Here is an 18,310-nt window from a genome sequence, read left to right as displayed (position 1 = left end):
ACCTGGGAACGGTTCAAAGCTGCATCAGGGGAGGTTCAGACTTGACATCAGGGAGCATTTCTTTACCAAGAGGGTGGTCAGACCCTGGAAGAGCGCTTCCTGGAGAGGTGGTCCATGCCCCAAGCCTGTCAGTGTTTGAGACGTTTGGACAATGCCCTTAATAACATGCTCTAACTTTTGGTCAGCCCTGAAGTGGTCACGCAGCTGGACTAGATGATCGTTGTAGGTCCCTTTCACCTGAACTAGTCTAGTCTATCCTATGGGAGGAAAAGGAGACCTTGATGGGGGGAGATCAGAGAATGGCAGATCTGTGGGAACTGGCTTGCCTGTGGACTTCAGACACTTCTCAATTTCTTGCTTACCTTCCCTGGCTGTCCCTACAGCTTTTACTAGTGCTCTGCTGTAAGAAATGTGCTTAATGCACATGTCAGTGAGAACTGGAAATAAGGCAAGGAGAGGCTTTGGATGTATGGAGAAGATAAGCGTTATCATAAGCTCCAGCATCCAGCTATGTTTGGGGTTTTTTTAACTTAATCATTACGCTTAATTGAAAAAAGCCAAGACACTACTCCAGCACCTTTGAAGGAGTTTGAACCAGCTGTATTTTTCATGGCCTTGTACAGAGCAGCTCTGCGGTGCCGTGGCACTCGATGCCACTTCTCTGCCCTGGGGCCACCTGGCACCAAGCTCATCAATGCACCGAATCTCTGTGCTCCCGGTTGTCTCTGCAGCCCCAGCTGGGGGGTGGAGGGGATGAAGGAGACTCTTTGGTGGTGTCCATCTCCAAGACCTGCCAGTCCTCCCACTTGGTGGCCAGAGGAATCATGTGAGGAGAAGCCGGCAGGATGCAGGACCCTCCCAGTTCCTGGCACCAAGACCCAAGATGATGGCGTTCGCCTTTCCAATCTCGCCCTTGCCACCCACGCTCCCTCCATGTCAGCGGCGCAGCTTGAGCCACGAGTCCATCCCCACCCAGAGCCACGGGCGTAGCTTCTCCCTGGGACATGAAGCCAGGCAGAAAGCAAAGATCGGGGCTTTGTTTTCGGCATCAGCAAATGCCACCTGCCTGTCTGTAAAGTCCAGGCAGACCTGGATGGTCCTGGGGAGGCAGGCAAGGCGCAGGGGCGTCCAGTCAGGCTCAGTGAAAGCGTGGTATTGTCCAAACCACTGTCCCACGGCCCAGATCCCCTCCTGGGGGGTAAAACTGAGGACCCCCTTCCTCCTGACAGAGTCCTGGGCCACCCCCGCAGCCCACCAGTCCCCTGCCTCAGCCACCTCTACCTCCCAGCAGTGCCTCCCCGTGGCGAAGCCCTGGCTGCCCAGCACGCACGGCTCCGTGTCGAACCGCTCGGGGTTGTTGGGCAGCGAGGTCCACTCGTCTCCCCGTCCCACGCCTCTCTGGTCACCAGCCAGGATGAGGAAGGGGTTGGCAGTGTCTGGGTCCAGGGTCACATTGGCTGGGGACAGAGGAGAAGCTGCTCAGGACAGGCAGCCCCAGGGGTGCATTGGGGCTGCATCCACCCCAGCAAGAGAAAGGACAGGGCCATTTCCTTTCCTCTGCCCAGAGATGTCCAGTGGGGGGGGGGAAACCCGCTCATGCTGGACTGCCCCAGCCTCGGTGCTGCCCTGATCCTGCCCCTGCTCCTGATCCAGGAGCTTCCATGCAGTCCCTGCCCAAGGACACCCCAGTCTCCTGGAGGAGGATGCACCTGAGTGGAAGGGTGAGCATCTGCTGTGCAGACACCTGGACCTGAGCCTGGGTGTCTCTAGTGCTGCAAGAGTGAAACGGGCACATCTGGGCACAAACCAGTGTGAGAGACATTATGCCAAGACCCCAAATTCCTGTTTCTGTGGGCAATGGAGGGAGCCAAGCATGGCAGCTCAGGTGTCTGTGGTGGTGGTGGTGGGTCTACAGCATGAGGAATTCAGCTGGGGGTGTTGCAGCTACCAAGTCTCAACCCCATGACAAGCCCAGGCTGGGACAAGCCCCAGATGCTTTGGCCCTAAATAGCTCTTCCACAGCAGAAGCAGGATGCATTTTTCTCCTCAAGAGAGGACAGTTTCCCCTTCTCTTCCCTTCTAAAAACTCACCTCTTCCACTCATCTCCTCCACCTCATTGGCCAGGGTCTCCCTCTCTTCTCTCTCCATCCTGGATACCAGCATGTCTGCAGAAAATCAACAGGAGGGGAGGCAGGATTCCCTGTTGAAAGTGGAAATTGCAAGATGCAGAGATTGCCTAAAGATAATAAAGAAGCAGAAGGAATGATGGAGAAGTCACAGCATTCAGGCACTTTTTAGATAGCCAGCACTCACCTGCAGGCTGATTCCAGGAAAGGAGCTTTTGGATGGGTCTGAAGGTCTCCAGTCTGCTCTCCACTCCCCTGACCTCCTCATCAGCTCATGGCTGGGCTGGGCTTGCACAGCATTTCCAGCTTGTTTGAGTGAGCAGATCAAAGTCCAGAGGGGCTGGATGGCCTGGAGAGCACAGCTGGGAGTCCGGCACCTTCGCCTCTCTGGGGGGAACCAGACCACTGGAGCTTCTGCCTCCCATGCCCTGAAGCTGCCAGTGGGTGTGTGACCTCATCTAACACTTGGATCTGGAAGTTCCGTGCCGATGTTCTTGCAGTGCCCCTGCCCTGTTTGCATCACAGGATCTGCTGCATCTCCCCTCCCTCCGGCCAGCTGCAGGTGGGTGATAAGAGCCTGCTGCACTCCTGGAAGAGGCTGTATCTTCCTGCGGCAGGATGCTCAGAGGCCTCCTGGGTTAGCGGCACCACGTGCACCTCTAGCCTGGTGGGATGTCACTTGGGGACACCAGCCACAGACCAGTGGCCATGCTCTGGGTATCCAGGCTGTGTACTGTGATGAGGGAAGAGGTCTGGCTCCTCACAGGCGCTGCTTGCCCAGATTTGTCCTGCTGCCAATGGGTTTCAGGGTGGAGATGTCTGCAGGGTATGTGTTGCTTCCATTGCTCAACTGGTAAATGGACAGCAGGTGCTGGGCTTTGCATCCCACCTCTCTGTTCTCCAGGCGGCTTTTCATGTGCCCAGGGGAGATGGCCTCACCCCTGCTCGTAGGGAACTTGGGAGGTGGCACCCACTCTGCTTTGTCACATCACTCTGAAAGCTACCGGTTGTGCACAAAATAAAGCAGAGTGCAAGGGGACCTGCTGCCTGGTGCCGGGACAGGGGCCCGGGAAGGCAGGACTGGGGACAGACTGGCTCGGCAGGGACTATTCAGTCAGGGACTGCTGTCGCACGTTGACATGGGCATGGCACGGTGGGGGCTGCTGCTGAACCTGCTGTCTGCAGGGTGACAGTGCACTGTCTGCAGTGACAAAGTTAAATGTGTACCCCCCCACCACACGCGCACCCCCATCCCTCACAGCCTGCCGCAGGCAAGGGGCTGCCTTCAACAGCACCCACCTGCAGGACCCACATCACCCACTGGCACGGGCAGCTGCCTCCCCTCCTCCTGCGCGCTGGCAGAGGCAGGAGGTCACTAGTGCAGGCACACGAGACACTCTCTCGGCTCATGTGCACATTTGCAGATCCTCAAGCAGCGGCACGGCCCCTCTCTCTGCCCGGTACCCCTGCTTGGACCCCAAGCCCTCTGACCCCTCCGCGGGTCCTCTACTCGCTGGCTGGTCCAGCTTGATGTTCACTGCAAACTCGCAGCGCTCACACGCTCATCCCACAGGCTTCCCACACTTAGGGGCCCCCCAGACACCAGCACGGACCCTCCGCCTGCCCGATAGCCCTGCCTGGACCTGGAGACTCTGACTCACCAGCCAGCCAAGCGCACTGACTGGCTGTGTTTTGCCTGTGACCTGGCCCTTTTATAGCCCTTTCTGCCTGTCCCCCACCTTGTCCTCCCTGATTCCCTTCTGCTGCACATGCCTTTAGCTGTTCACATACTTCCACTGACACCCCCCAGTATCTGGGATCCCCAGCTTTGCATCCTTACAGTCGCAAAAGCCAGGCTGGCCCCCCCGAAGGGATAGCTGCAGATTTGTGATAGCCCAGCGATTAGCATGAGTGATGAGGTTGGTTTATTATACTTATCTCCGCTATCATTTGTTGGTCAGGTCTGCGTCTCTGTACGCTTCATTTATTGCCTCCCTCTTTTCCTTGTCGTCCTTTTTGGCAAGGTCCCTGATCAGGTCCCTTTACCTGAGCAGATGCTCTCCCCTCCCGCGTGCCCCCACGCTCCTGGCTGGGGACAGGAGGGTGCTGGACCCGGCTGGGCTGAGCACCCGCTGGGGCTGCCTGCGCGGCGCATCCCAGGGCAGCAGCTTTCCCTGAACAAACCATCCTCGACGGCCTCGCCTCTTGGCCGGGGGGGAATTGCTTTTACGCAATTTTTAGGCTTTGCTCCCAGCCCTACACTGCCGCTGGGTGTGAATCCTGGTTCTGCCACCTCCCTCCTTCCCGCTGCCGGATCCCCTGCAAGGCTGGGGAGAGCCGCGGGCGGAGGCGGCGGTGCGCAGCCGCGGGGGGTGGCTGCGGTAGGGGCGTGCTCGGGGTGTCGCCAGAAGAGCATTTCCGGAGCAAAAGCGTAACCAAAAAACCCCCAAATCACTCGGCGACTTTCATTTTTGAACGGAGGCAGCGCAGGAGGAAAGGGGTGGTGGGCTGGGACGCAGAGCGTGGTTTTTGTTTTGCTTTTGGACCAGGAAGTGCTTAGCTGGGGTTGGGGTGGCCCCTCCGGGCGCAGCGGGTGACGGCCGAGCAGCTCCCGCCCCAGCCCGGAGCCCGTCAGAGAGCTCGGGGCCTGCAGGTACGCGGCGTCTCCCGGAAAGCTGCAGATCGAAATCGCTTTCTGCCATCTGCCAAAATGGGTCACGGTTTTCACTTCTCGTTAGCAAAGGCAGGACCAAATCAGCGAGTGGTAAGAGGGTTCGGGGGGGGGTTCGGAGCAGGGCCAGGTCCCAGCTTGGCTGGGTGTCGAATTAGTGTTTCGGTTATTTTGCTTTCCCTGGTCTGAGACCTCCTCCCGCCCTCGGTGCGGTGGCAGGGCATGCACTGCCAGCTGAGCCCCAGGTTTGTCCTGGAGGAGAAGCATGCAGCCCCAGCTCCCCGTGCATTCGGTCTGGGTTTCTCCTTCTTGTCCTGCACCTTTCCATCTCTTTCTTAGGGCTGGGTAAGAAAAGCAAGGGCTCCATCTTAAAACAGCTGCCACTCCTTTGTGGAACTAGAGGAGATGTTGCAGCTTGTCCTCTGTTTCCCCGTGGGAAATTCCCACAACTCTTTATACCAGTTGGCTACTTTGTATGTAAAGCACCAAGCAAATCAGGCTGATGATGGAAAATCGATTTCAGCCTTTGGCCTCAGGGGCTCTTCCCTAGACATTATAAAAAGGGGCTGCAATCAGCAATAAACCCCTTTAAAAGTGAATTCTGCCCTTTTTTTGTATTCCCTTGTTTCTCCTCCCTTTTGCCCTTTCCCTCTCTTTCCCTGACTCCAGGTTGTGCAGCAGCGAAGAGGATGCTCTCTGTTTTCCATCTCCGCTGCTCTCTGCCGGCTTTTATCATTTATGGTGTAGTTCTCCATGTTCACGAGCTGCAGTCAGGTAAGGATCCCCCTGGTTCTTGCTGATCCCTGTGGCATTGCTTCCCGGCTGCCAGTGCAGCTGCTCCCCGTGAACGGCAGAGCACAGAGCGGGGTCAGGCCCTTTGCCATAAACCTTGTCCAGAGGTTTATGAGAGCACCAGCATCCCTCTGGATCCTGGTTTATTCCTCCGGCCATGTCAGCGCAACCTCACTGAACTCGGGTGGAGATTAGGTGATGCCAATGAGTTGATTATAGTTTGCTGCCATTTCCCTCCCTGCTTTCCCTGTTCCCAGCACATTCCCATCATGTCATCGCTTTACTGGGCTGTGTCCAGGGTGCGTTGGACCCTTTGCAGAACCAATTCAGTAAAGGGAAAAAACAACAAAAAAAAATTTTAAAAAATAATCTGGGCTCTTTTTCTGTTAGATTGCTGACCTGAAGCAGCTTCTCAAGGCAGCCCTTGCAAAAGGATGCAGCACAACAGCTGACTTGAAAGTTACCTTGCCAAAAAAAAGGTTGATTTGCTTTTGTTTTCCTTCAACCAGAAGCCACTTTCTCTGTGAGCTGAGTGGCCAGCTTATTAATAAGCCTTTTTTTTTTTTCGATTTCCAAAGATGCCCAGAGCACCCGAGACATTTTTATTTTCTCTTGTAACTGGTGCAAATAGTTGAGGTTATTTGAATTTTATTTGTACCCAAGTTGTCTGCTCTCTCCAGCCAACCACTCAGAAACCTTCCAGCCACTTCCCTCCTGCTTTATCCTGCTTTCTCATCACCCCGAGCAGCATGGGCAGCACTTGTTCCTTTGAGAAAAAATCATCTTTTAGGGATTTGAAGAACTTTCACAGTAGCACAGGACAGGGAAGCAGAGGAACGGGCAGTGGCCTGGCCCCAGCCCACTCATCGTGCTGCATGGCAGGGGTCCCTCTCCCAACCCTCCCCTCAGTGCCTCATCTCCCCTGGCGTGGTTATGCTCCCACTGCAGTGGCACAGAATGGCAGCACATGAACCGTGCGGAGCGGCATTTGCTGGTTTTCTGAGCTCTGTCGCCACAGCAAACTCACAATATTTCTTCTTCCTCCGGGGGTTTCTCCCAGCTCCATTCAGTGTGACGGAACCCCCTGGCCCCATCACTGTGCCCATGGGCGAGGACGTGGTGTTGCCTTGCCACTTCTCCCCGGAGCAGAGCATGCAGGACATGGAGGTGATCTGGTTTCGGGAAGAATTCTCGCCCTTTGTGCATCGCTACAAGGAGGGCCAGGACCAGTACGGGGAGCAAATGCTTCAATACCAAGGGCGCACCGAGCTGCTGAAGGATGGCCTCGCCAAGGGCAGCGTGGACTTGAAAATTTTCCGCGTCCAACTGTCTGACAGAGGGAATTACACCTGCTTTGTTCGCAATGGCTTGGATTACGACGAGGCTGTGGTGGAGCTGAAGGTGACAGGTCTGTAGTCCATGCCCCTGGTACCTCTAATTTACTTGCTCTTCTTCCCTGTCCTTCTTCCCAGCAGCAATTTCAGGTGATTGCTTTGGCAATAAGGTTTTATTAAGTCCCATGGTTGAAAATACCAAGAATGTCTCAGAGAGGTAAAATTGCCTACCAAGTGGCCGTAAGGAGCTCGTGAGATATGCTACCTACTTCAGAAGTGGTTTTGATACTGTTTTCTTTATATAAGTGGGTTTAAGAAAAAATTTGGCATTGGGTAATATAGTAAGAATGTCTTGGTTCGTGCTTTTATATTTTAATATCCAGGCCTGCGGATTATTTTGCTGCAGTAGTAGCCTCCAGAGCAGATCTTTGGGTTATGTGAAAAAGACTGCAAGAAATGTCCTGCCTCCAGGTGACACTTGTCTTAAAAAAAAACCCTGGGATTTGTCTATGTCAAAGTTCATCCCTTCTTGTCAGGGAGAGGAACAGCCAGGCCACCTTATTCCCCCGATATCTGGCATCCCACAGGATCACCTGAGGGTCTCTGTTTCCCCGCAGCCAGCGGCTCTGCCCCGCTCATCGCGCTGGAGCGCTACCAGGATGGGGGGATCCAGGTGGCCTGTCGCTCGGCCGGCTGGTACCCGCAGCCCCAGGTACTGTGGCAAGATCCCCGTGGGCGGCATCTCCCGTCCCTCTTGGAGAGTGTTATGCAGGACAAGAGCGGCCTCTTTGCAGTGGAAAGCAGCATTATCCTCACCAGGGGCACGAACCAGAAACTCTCCTGCTTGGTCCGACACGCCCTGCACAGCCAAGAACAGGGATCAGCTTTTTACATATCAGGTGAGCAGAGGCCGAGGGCATCGCCCCGTTAACGTTCCTGATGGAGCTGCGCTTGGAAAGCACCGCTGCCAGAAAATCTCAGGTGCATTTCGCAGGCTGTGTGTTCAGTGCATCGAGTGTATTTGCACGCTGCGCGTGCAAACAGCTGTGGCTTTTGGCAGCGTTTGTGCAAGTGTGCTGCCAAAAGTGAGCTGAAGGTGACAGGTCTGTAGTCTGTGTCCCTGGGACCTCTAATTTACTTGCTTGTAGCCAGTGCTCTTCTTCCCTGTCCTTCTTCCCAGCAGCAATTTCAGGTGGTTGCTTTGGAAATAGGGTTCACCAGTTCTGTCTTGAAGTGCGGGTTTAGAGGGAAAAAAAGACAACCCGGATTGTAGCAGAGTTTCTATAGACACCTGGGTTAAATACAAACATTCATAACACTGGAACCAAACAAAAAAAGGAGAAACCAACCCATGCCCTTAGTCTCACCTGCTGTGAAATCCTGTTCTACTGGTTTGGTATGAGAAATAAATTGTCATGTCTCATTTTAGCATCTGCATATATTGAATATATTTTTTTTTTCCTTGTCACCCAGAAAAGCTCCTTTTTTACTGCAAGATTGATTTGGGCAGGGAATATATCAGAACAGAGCTGCAATGGTGAACTGGACTAAGCATACACCAAACTGCACCGCAGTATCATGTGCTTTTCAGCTGCATCCTGTTCCTAAAGTTGCAGGCACTTTATTTCCCTGGGGGGCCTGTACCTTTCTCCTGGTGATACTGCTCTGCACTGGAGTGTTGCTGTTGATATATGTTACCCTGTTTCTGATCCTATGTTGCCTAATGAAATACAGTATTTTTTTCCAAAGGAGAAGGAAGCATGATTTAACTAGAAGTAATTTGGTTAGAAATCCATTTTCCCTTTAAAAATCCCCCACAATGTATGCAGACAAAATGTCGCCAGCCTCAGACAAGCGCTAAATTGCCAAAATGGATTTTTAAAAAAAAATATTATTTTTTGTCAGTTTGTGGAGTACAGTCAGAAGCTGATTCTCACCCTTGATGGGATTCAGGCCTGCTTGGGATGAGCTTCTATGCAACAGAAATAACCTACTTCCCATTGCTTTGGGGATTTTATTTTTCAGATCCCTTTTTCCAAAACGCCCATCCTTGGATGATCGCCCTGGGCGTGGTCCTGGTTGCTGTGGTCGCTCTCCTTATTATCGCTGTTTATCTATTTAAAATCAAAGGTATCATCCTGGCGCGGTGTTTGGGGAAGGGAGCAGGGTGGCTGTCCTATTCAGCCACCTCTGGTTTTGACAGACAAGTGGGTTTGAGAAATGCTGGGATGGTCCAGGAGTCTTGTCTCGGTGTCTTGGACACATGTACGGTGCCAGGGAGCTTAAAGAGCCAGGGATTTAATTGCTGTCAAGAGAAGAAAGGTTGTTTCTCCAACAAAAAGGCTAGCAAAGAAGGACGCGGGCATTAAAGCAGCGTGAGTCAGCCGTTCCTCTGCTGCAGCCATGGGTGGATTCTGCCCACAGAAATGGAGCAATAATTTGCCTGGCCCTGCAAGAAAACCCTGGTGCTTCCGGAAGCCTGGCAGGGCTTCCTTTCCTTCTGAAAGACCCTCTGGGGGTAAATAATACAGAGGAATAAAGGAAACTGAAATCCTCTGTTTCTTACCAAAAGGAGATGCAGTCGGTGGGTCGTGCAGGCACTGCAGCACTTCCAGACCCCGTGGCCTTTCTGCCTTGCGAGTGGCTGTAGCTCCTGTTGTGGTTTTAGTCAGTGCTCTTTGGAAGGGATGATTTTTTAAAATTATTTACATTTCTTTCTTTCCTTCATAGGAAAGCATGAGAGAAAAATAGGTAAGCTTTACTTTCCCTTTTACAGAAATTGGCAAATTCCCTCAAATGGAAGAATTCATGGGGCACATTTCTGGGGGACGTGGGGGAGGGAAATGGTTTGGCTAGCGGCTATAGAAAATTGTGAAATTAGTTTATGAAATGATGTTGTAATTTTAAGGACGATCATTGCAGAACCAAAGAAAGCACGAACAGATGTTGTACCAACAGTGAACTTCGCTTTTCAAAGGGCTCTCAAGGTTCTGCCCAAAGCTGGAGGAAGCTGTGGGATAGCACATTTCATTTTGCAGGGGCCTCAGCTTTGTCTCAGCACTAAAAAAACATAGGGCCAGGATGGCTAGGTAGCACTGAAGATGAAATTTAACCCCATGCTCCTCCCTTGTCGATGCAAACCTGCCCCTTCACAGCTGCCCTGGAGCTGGAGCCCTTGCTCAGGTCTCCAGCAACGTGCTGGCCTCTGCCCAAGGTGGGTTCAGGGAGGGTGGGCAAGCTCTCCAAAACTCTTGAGAAGAAAGGTCTTGAGGAGGTCCTGGGCTGAAGCTTTTCCATCATGAGCAATTTCAGCCTCCTCCCCACCCCAACAAGTGTATCAGGGAAAAAGGAATCGGGAATCGGCTTTGGTGGTGATGCTCTGTTCTGGTTTTGCTTTTCAGCAATGCAAGAAGCAGCACTGTGTAAGTCTTGCTCCCCGTCTTCCTGGTGAAATCCTCTGTGAAAACTTTCAGAGTTTTTTGTTCATCCTCTCATTCTGTCCGAATGTTCTTTTTAGGCAGATACTTTACTTCCCCCTTCCCTGGCCCCCTAATAATGTGAAAATTCACTCTGAAAAGTCATTAGGATTTTTTCCCTGAGTGGCTGTCAATACTTTTTAACACTCTCATTTTAAGTAGTGAAATAGTATTGAAAAGTTCTTGGTTTTTAGGGGAAGGTTACGGAAACCTAAGCTGTTGAGAATTTTCTTATAAAAATGTAGATTGTTTGATTACCAAGAAATTAAAAAAAACCCCAAAAACACTTGTAGAGGGCATATATTTTTGTTTGTTTGCTTGCTTGCTTGTAGCTCACAGAATTGCCAAGAAATAGTCCTTCAGCTATTAAAAATGAGCTTTTGCTAAATTGGTGGCAATGCAGGGGGAAATAAATGATGGGGAAAATAAATACAGGTCAGCTCACTCAGGAATCATGAGCATCCTTGCAATCAGAGTATAAATCAGCGCATCTGCCCCCTTCATCACAGCCTCTCCTCACCTGTGTGGTCCTTTAGCTGGGGTCCTAGGGAAGGGATTGTGTCAAATAGTAACTTGTGTGTGTTTCTGTTTGTTGTTCAGGGGACTGTGATGCAGAAATTGGTAAGTCTCCTTCTCTTCCTTAAAAAGGAGTTTTTACAGAGTCTGTATAGGGTGGTGGAGGTTTTTTTTTTAATTCATTTTTCACTTTCAAAGTGTGAAGTGAACCAAAAAGTGGCTGGGGGATGGGGGGAAAGGAGAGAGTGAATTTGAGAATCAAAAAAAATGAAAGATCATTGAAGCTGGTGTCTGGGGTTGGGGATGGATGACTGCAGCAGTGGTGCAGGCAGGGCGAGGGTGCCCTGCGACAGCTCCCATTGTAGGCGAGGGACCTCCCAGAGTCCTTTTCCTGTCCCAGATTTGAGCAGGACAACCTGCACCATCACCTGCAGAGCAGAGCCCCAGGCTGGGGGTGGGAGAGGGCTTTGCATTGCCAAGTGTTGGCAGAAACACACCTTCCTGCATGTGCAGGTGGTTGCAGGAGAGGTTATATCCAAGTCAATATCCCATAACCCATTTGTGCTGATTTATCTTCTTTTTCAGAGAAGCAAGCTGAAGAACTTGGTGAGTATCGTTCCCCTTCCTACATGGGAGACTTTGCAGTTGGGCTGTTTTCTCATCTGGGTTTTGCACATATGCCCTGGTTTTGGTTTTCCTTTTGGGAAAGGAAGAGGTAGCAAATACTGAACTCATTTCAGAAACGTTGTTTTCCTTTGCTCTCTGTGTTTTTGAGCTATTCCCTGTAATCCTTCTATACTAAGAAGAAAATTCTTTCAGTTTTCAAAGAAAGTACAAACAGACCATAAATATATGTCTGAATCAGGACAGGCAGCGTGATTGTATTTGTAGAAAATGGATGGAGCCCTTTCATGTAGCTAGACATTGAAGTTTTGAAGCTACATGCTGTGAGATGACTTTCACAAATACAGCACCAATTCAGAAAATGTGCAACTACACTGGCATATCGTTATCCTGAGCTAATCCAGTACAAGTGTGTTCAGATTACCTCTCATCTCTGTGTTTGTTTGTGTTTTTTTTAAAGCATGGAGAAGATACGCAGTGCCTATAGAAGAAGGTAATTAAAGTTTGGCCGTTCAGGGTGCTGAATCATCTTCCCTGCTTTAATCTCCCTTCCTGGTAGTTCCCCTCCTGCAGTGATGCTGGTGGGACCAGGGATGCTTCTGCCAACCCTCACTTTACAGGAGGAAGTGTAACACTCAGACCCCTTGTTTGTTTGGTGCATGCCCAAGTTTCAGGCAAATTTGGAGAGTCCTGGTCCTCAGTGAGCAGTGCTGGCCACGTTTTAGAGACACAGGGACTTCTTCAGCCTGGAGGTCTGCTGACGATCCTCTTCCCTCTCTGCTTGATGTCCTCTCTCTGCTTCATTTTCTGTTCCTTGCACTAATGTTGCTGCCCTGTGCAGCTTCCCATGCCACAGTCTGCCAGCTATCACTTGCACCCTTTTTCTTCCTTATGCAGCCCCAGCAAAGATCTCTCCTGGGGTGAGCTCTGCCCTGATGTCTTGACTCCGTCTCTCCTGCAGTGAAGGTGGTTCTGAATCCAGACACAGCCCACTGTGACCTTGTCCTGTCTGATGACTGCAAAAGTGTGAAACGAGTAGACACGCGGCAGGACATTCCTGACATCCCTGAGAGATTTAACCCGTGGCGCTGCGTGCTGGGCTGTGAAGGCTTCACCTCAGGGAGATACTACTGGGAGGTGGAGGCGGTGGATGGAGGAGGATGGACTGTGGGGGTCTCTAGAGAAGATGTGAAAAGGAAGGGCGAGATTGAGTTTAAACCAGAGGAGGGCATCTGGGCAGTGGGGCAGTGGGCAGGGCGCTTCCAAGCTCTCACGTCCCCTGATCGCACTCTCCTTCCTGAAATCCAGACTCCCAACCGGATCCGGGTCTCTCTGGATTATGAAGAGGGACGGGTGGCATTTTTCAGTGTTGATGAGGAGATTCCCATCTTCACATTTCCACTGGCATCATTTGAGGAGAAAAGAGTCTACCCTTGGCTCTGGCTGGGTCCTGGGACATCGCTCAAAATGTGGCCCTGATGAAGGGGAGGGAGTAAGATAAGGCTTTTTTAGGGGACCTCAGGAGTTCAGACTCACAGGAGGATTTAGGTTGGAAGAAACTTGTGGAGGTTTCTATTGCAACCACCTGCTCGCCGCAGGGCTAACCTCAAAGCTGCCTTAGGCGTCTTTGGATCTTGTTCAGCTGAATTGTGTAGGATCTCCAAGGGTGGAGATCTCGTTACCTCTCTGGACCTCTGTCTCGGTGCTGCACCTCTCTCAAGGGGAAGAATTAACCCTTTATGTTTGGTCAGGGTTTCCCCAGTTGCAGCTTGTGATGGTCACCTTTCATCCTCACTCTACCTGTTGAACAATACTTGTGCTGAAAAGACACTCCTGCAACAGGGTTTGCTTTTTTAATGTACAGAATAAAGTAACAGAATAAAGGTGTTGTCTTTACCTCCTTTTAGCCTGTGGGGAGTTGCAGGCACTTTTGAGAAAATGGTTCATCACATCCTGCAGGAGATACCGAAGGCATGTCAGTGGGATCGATCCATGGCTGTGCTTGTCCCCAGGCCTGCCTGCAGCACAAGCCCAGGTGACAAGCTCATCTGTGACCTGGAGACATCTAACACTGCAAGATGGATCCCACCTTTGCTTGCTCTTTCTGGGGGAGGAAAAGCTGCTTTTGCTTACAGTGCTGAGGAGCCTGGAGCGGGCTCAGAATGTCCCATGTGGGCTGAAATGAAGCTGGAGAAACCAAAAATTTGTATGAAGAAGAGCATCTCATATTGAGGCGTGTTTTCGGGCAACTCCAGATTATTTTGCTGTGGTGGAAATGGCCACCTGCAAGGGGAGGATAGAAGTATGTGCTTCCTCTGAGGCTGGACATGGTTTCACCCTAGATCCTCCATTCAACTGACGTCCATCAAGCATGGACCTTCCCAAGGGAAGGCTTCACCATTATTGGTGAATTCATGGGCTTCTCAGAAATGAAAGAGGATGCACTTGTGTGTGTGCCAGGGTAGGTCTGTTCATGCTCAGCCCAAGGCAGATCCATTTTATGTTTTTTCTCACTTTTGCTTTTCCAGTTCTCTCCCCCATCCCGCTATAGAGACAGTGGGTAAGCAGCTGGCGGGTGCTTAGCTGCTGGCCGAGGTTGACCCACCACAGTCCACAGAATGGAAAACCAGTAGAAAACCAGTATCTCCCCTCCTCTGCAGCATCTCGCCTTGCAGCTTTTGGGTGACCCTCCAGCCCTGCAGTCCAAGATGCTCTTCCCTATGGGCTGGGGAAGGGGAGACAGCTCAGCTGCAGAAACAGACAGTGGGAGGAATTGCAAAACCGAGCTCCTTCCTCTGCCTCTAATCTCCTTGCCTGGTCTGTGCTGCGGCTTCTCCCACAAATGTTAAAGCTGCCTCTCAGTTCTCCAGAAAAGTTCCCCATTTTTCCTGGCAAGCCAGAAAGAAAGGATCCCTCATCTACACCGCAAACAACTAGCGGAGGTAACGTGCAGAAGCTGTTTCTCACTGGTATGCCAACTAGGCTGCAGTCCCCAGGTTGAGGCTGCCTGAAGGATCGAAGCCCAGAGGGTGCTGAGAAAGAGGTGCCTTGAAGCAGAGGAAGGGGCAGACATTTGTGTAAGGGAACCTTTTCCCAGGATGTAAAAAAGTGCGGCTTGGGGGTAGGGGGGCACGCAAGGGCTGCTCCTGGGTGCAACCCTCCCTCCTTTACTGCACAGAAGCAAGAAACTATGGAGCTGGTCTCTGGTTGAGACTTTTCCAAGGAGAGGGTGGTGTGGCAGCACAGTTAAAGTGAGGGCTGTGCTGAAGGACAGGAGATGGGTTTGGCTGCTCAGGAAGTCATAGCTCCCTTCCCACAGCTGTGTGTGCTGATAGAGGGCCTGGGCAGCCCTGCCGCTGGCACTGCCACCAGAGCGGTGCCTGGTCTTCAGGCAGGACGGAGGCAAAGCGGCAGGAGAGCAAGCGCTGGAGGGTCCACGGGTGAGTCCCAGGGAAGCGGTGTCCATCGGGGTCCAGGTACTCGGGGTAGCCACGTCTGTGCACGGGGAGCTCTTTTCACAGGATTCATGCTCCTACCTTGTGAACCAAATCAAGCAGAGGGCTCAGCTGGCATTGGGTAAGAGCGTATTCAGGGAGCCTCTTCCAGCGCACGGCTTTTCTGGGATGGGGTGGGTGTGGGTATGCAGGGACGTGAACACCACGGAGCCACTGCTTTTGCAGTGGTGAGGGCAGCACTGCCACTCCAGCAGAGGAGGCACCGCTGTGAGGTGGTGTGTGAATCAGGTTCTCCCTCCCACGGAGGAGGAGGTGAGCAAAAGGGCAGAGCCTGCTGCTCTCCAAGGACGAGATGACAGGGTGTGTGCTGGCAATAGGTGTGGGACTCATCTCTCCCTTCCATCCTCCTAGGGAGGAGCTCCCAGAAGGTCTGCCGGGGGGATGCCAGCTCTGTTGCGAACAGTGCTTGCATGGGAAGAAAGGCGATGTGTAGGTGCGTGCCTGCCTGTGCCCATGCCTCTCGGCTCTCCCCTCCAGGCCATGCGCGTCCTTGCCCTGCTCCCGCTCATCCTCCCGGCCCTGCTGCCCACAGCCGGCACTACCATCCCAGGCCAGCCCTGCCCGTCGGAGATGAACAAGGTCAAGGACCTCCTGGAGGTGAACTGCACAGGGCAGGCTCTCAGCACGGTGCCCCGAGACCTGCCTGCGGACACGGGCATCCTGCTGCTCAACGCCAACCACCTGGTGTCCGTCGCCACCGCCGACTTCCTGCCCCTCACCCAGCTGCAGGACCTCGACCTGGCCGACAACGGGCTGGTGGCTCTGCACACCGGGCCCCCTCTGCCGTCCCTGAGGGAGCTGATCCTCTCCCGCAATGCGCTGGGGGCCCTGCCCGCCCTGCAGGACCTGCCCGCACTCACCCACCTGGCTGTGGCCCACAACAGGCTGGCGACGCTGTCCCCGGGGGCGTTCCGTGCTGTGCCACAGCTGCAGGACCTGGATCTGCGGGGGAACCAGCTGCAGACGCTGCCCCAGGAGGCCTTTGCGGGGCTGAGGGCACTCAAGTACTTGGACCTCTCAGACAACCTCCTGGAGGAGCTCCCCAAGGAGCTGCTGCAGGATCTGCAAAAGCTGGAGACCCTCTGGCTCTCAGGGAACCTCCTGCGGACCCTGCCCACTGACTTCTTCCCTGAGGGGCACTTCTTCGCGTACGTCTTCCTCACTGAGAACCCCTGGCATTGTGACTGTGACCTGCGCTACCTGCGGTACTGGATCCGGCAGAACGAGGGCAGTGTCTATCAGCCGGAGCGGGGCCTGGAGGAGACTAAGGTGGAGGTTGCCCCTGAGAAGGTGCTGTGCCATAGCCCCCCTGAGCTTTGGCGGAAGCCCATCATCCACTTCAAGCCCAACTGCGGCAATGTGGGCCATGTGGATGAGGAGGAAGAGGATGAATACAGTGATGGGGAAGAAATGATGGAGAAAGCTACCATGATCACCTTCATCCCGCCACATCCACCCATCCCCAAAGAGCACACTACCCTGGCCCATGCTGTTACCTGGCCTCCCCTTGCTACCACAAGACCTCCCCTCAGCACCCCTTGTAGCTCCACCCTCACCCCAAGCACTTCGCTTGTGATGCCTGCAAGCTCCAGAGCTCCCAGCATCACCACTCCTGTGCCAGCCAGTCCCACCATCACACCCACACAGACCCCCAGCACTGCCACCATCCTCATTGCTGCTCCCCCCAGCACGCCGCACAGATCTGCCACCCTCGTCTCCACCACCTCACTGCCAACCACTATGAGCACCAGACTTCCCAGCACCAGCAGCCATCCCCAAACCACCCTTGCTGCTGGCACTACCAACACTTATGCCACTCTCATGGTGTCCACTGGTGCATCTTCTACCACCTCCACGGCAGTGCTTTCTACTGCCATGCTAGAGGCCTCTTCCATTGTCAAATCTTCATCTCTTCCTCAGATGTCGACCACACCGGTGGTCTCTACCACCATGCTTTCCACTCATGCCCCAACACCACCAGCTCCCCTAGACACCACACACTTCACCCAGCCTGCACCTTCCCCTCCACCTCTCCCCCTCTGCCCGTGCTCCACCCCAGGGCTGGCCATACCCATGCTGCACTCACGGGCAGGTGGGGAGGGTCCGCAGTGGGGGCAGTGGGTGCTGAGGCATTGCTGCCTATTGCACTGGGTGCTCTGCCTGGCCTCCTTGGCTCTGCTGGTCCTGACTGTACTGGCTCTAGCAGGCTGGCTGGTGTGGATGTGTCTGGTGGGACGGCGCTCCTGGCACAAGTCCCTGCAGACCCAAGAGGTGCAGTATCCGCTGCTGAGGTGGAGGGAGTTGACAGGAAGCCCTGTGATGCATCTCAGCAGCTTCAAAAGCCCCCTCCAGGGCCCCACATTCTGTACCATCAAGGAAGTAGAGTTGTGCCCTGAGGTCACTTACTGCACGATTAAAGACCTGGGGGTACAGCACAGTCCTCCTGCAAGTTCCTCCTTCTGCACCACAAAGGAGCTGTGGGTCCACCACAGTCCTCTGAATGCCTCGTTCAAGTCTTTCTCCAGGAAGCTGACGGTCACAAACCTCAGCTCCCTGAGGACCCCTTCTGCTTACAGCCTGGACAGGGGTGTCAAGGCCATTGGTGATGTCAGAGTGAAATATGCTGGCAACACCTTGTAAATGCTTCTGTATGTTCAGAGAAAGAGATGGAGAGTCGTGGCTCTGCTTCATGTACCCTTGTTCTACAATGGAAAGTTCTGCTTGCCTGGGGGAAGCCATCCAGCTTCTTCCCCTAGTATTACTCTCGCACACTCTGAGGTTTCTTGATCTGAAATAATTACTTGGCTACTTGGCAAGGGGAGAAGATGTCCTAAACTGGTCAGTGATAGTTTGGGGCTGACGCTGCCTGGTTTCGGGGTGGGTGTGGGAAAGCAGAGCTTACTTTGTACTCTGTGTCCCAACTGCTTCTGTTCAAATGATGCACATAAGGATGCACTATGCTTTCAACCTAGTGCCAGGTTGTTAATCACAGAATAAATATTCTCTTTGCCTGAATTTCAAATGGGTGCTAGTTTCATTTCATTGGACCTCCCATAGTCCTGGCAGGGTACAGTGAATGACAAAATTGTCTTTAGTACTTGGAATAGTGAAGATAGAGAGGAAAAGTCCACTTATACCCAGCTTCCTGACTTTTGCCCCAAATGTATGATCCTTCACTGTGGGACTGAATCACATGGGAAAAGCATCCCACTGCATGTCCTATGGCCACGTAATAAGGTCAGGAAATGGTAGATG

At 52.9% G+C, this 18,310-nt stretch overlaps 3 protein-coding genes across 11 annotated transcripts in view; 2 read left to right on the top strand and 1 right to left on the bottom strand.

Annotated features, from left to right (window-relative positions):
* The window catches only part of LOC142420425 (butyrophilin subfamily 1 member A1-like), a 29,669-nt gene extending 16,235 nt beyond the window's left edge, over positions 1-13,434 (top strand). Inside the window, exons 2-12 of one of the 2 annotated variants that reach the window (XM_075524342.1) lie at positions 4,688-4,891; positions 5,468-5,572; positions 6,651-6,998; positions 7,542-7,823; positions 8,950-9,054; positions 9,655-9,675; positions 10,326-10,346; positions 11,001-11,021; positions 11,502-11,522; positions 12,001-12,033; positions 12,502-13,434. In XM_075524342.1, the coding sequence (XP_075380457.1) occupies positions 5,488-5,572; positions 6,651-6,998; positions 7,542-7,823; positions 8,950-9,054; positions 9,655-9,675; positions 10,326-10,346; positions 11,001-11,021; positions 11,502-11,522; positions 12,001-12,033; positions 12,502-13,019 (1,455 nt within the window). In that variant the 5' untranslated portion in view covers positions 4,688-4,891; positions 5,468-5,487 and the 3' untranslated portion in view covers positions 13,020-13,434. The remainder of the gene's footprint in view (positions 1-4,687; positions 4,892-5,467; positions 5,573-6,650; positions 6,999-7,541; positions 7,824-8,949; positions 9,055-9,654; positions 9,676-10,325; positions 10,347-11,000; positions 11,022-11,501; positions 11,523-12,000; positions 12,034-12,501) is intronic. The other variant, XM_075524343.1, reaches the window with a different exon arrangement.
* On the bottom strand, positions 579-4,459 carry LOC142420428 (E3 ubiquitin-protein ligase TRIM7-like). Of its 7 annotated transcripts, none has more exons than XR_012778742.1 (5): positions 4,062-4,459; positions 2,315-3,306; positions 2,092-2,201; positions 1,331-1,457; positions 963-1,099 (listed from the first exon to the last, which is right to left on the bottom strand). XR_012778742.1 is itself a non-coding variant. In XM_075524350.1 (4 exons), exons 2-4 carry the CDS (start codon positions 2,162-2,164, stop codon positions 937-939), a joined length of 363 nt encoding a protein of 120 aa, XP_075380465.1. In that variant the 5' UTR covers positions 2,165-2,201; positions 2,315-3,306; the 3' UTR covers positions 579-936. The 7 variants fall into 7 exon arrangements, 5 of the variants coding, with proteins under 5 accessions (XP_075380465.1, XP_075380466.1, XP_075380463.1 ...); XR_012778741.1 differs by having other exon boundaries at positions 2,315-3,302; XM_075524350.1 differs by lacking the exon at positions 4,062-4,459 and having other exon boundaries at positions 579-1,099.
* A 1,471-nt stretch (positions 13,435-14,905) lies between the features above and the next one.
* Positions 14,906-18,054, top strand: GP1BA (glycoprotein Ib platelet subunit alpha). Of its 2 annotated transcripts, none has more exons than XM_075524383.1 (2): positions 14,906-14,980; positions 15,533-18,054. In XM_075524383.1, exon 2 carries the CDS (start codon positions 15,536-15,538, stop codon positions 17,693-17,695), a length of 2,160 nt encoding a protein of 719 aa, XP_075380498.1. In that variant the 5' UTR covers positions 14,906-14,980; positions 15,533-15,535; the 3' UTR covers positions 17,696-18,054. The 2 variants fall into 2 exon arrangements, with proteins under 2 accessions (XP_075380498.1, XP_075380497.1); XM_075524382.1 differs by having other exon boundaries at positions 14,910-14,980; positions 15,407-18,054.
* The last annotated feature ends 256 nt before the right edge of the window (positions 18,055-18,310 follow it).

Source organism: Mycteria americana, chromosome 24 (genome assembly GCF_035582795.1).
Source record: "Mycteria americana isolate JAX WOST 10 ecotype Jacksonville Zoo and Gardens chromosome 24, USCA_MyAme_1.0, whole genome shotgun sequence".
In the NCBI taxonomy this organism is placed as follows: domain Eukaryota; kingdom Metazoa; phylum Chordata; class Aves; order Ciconiiformes; family Ciconiidae; genus Mycteria; species Mycteria americana.
This window is presented reverse-complemented; position numbering and strand designations above follow the sequence as displayed.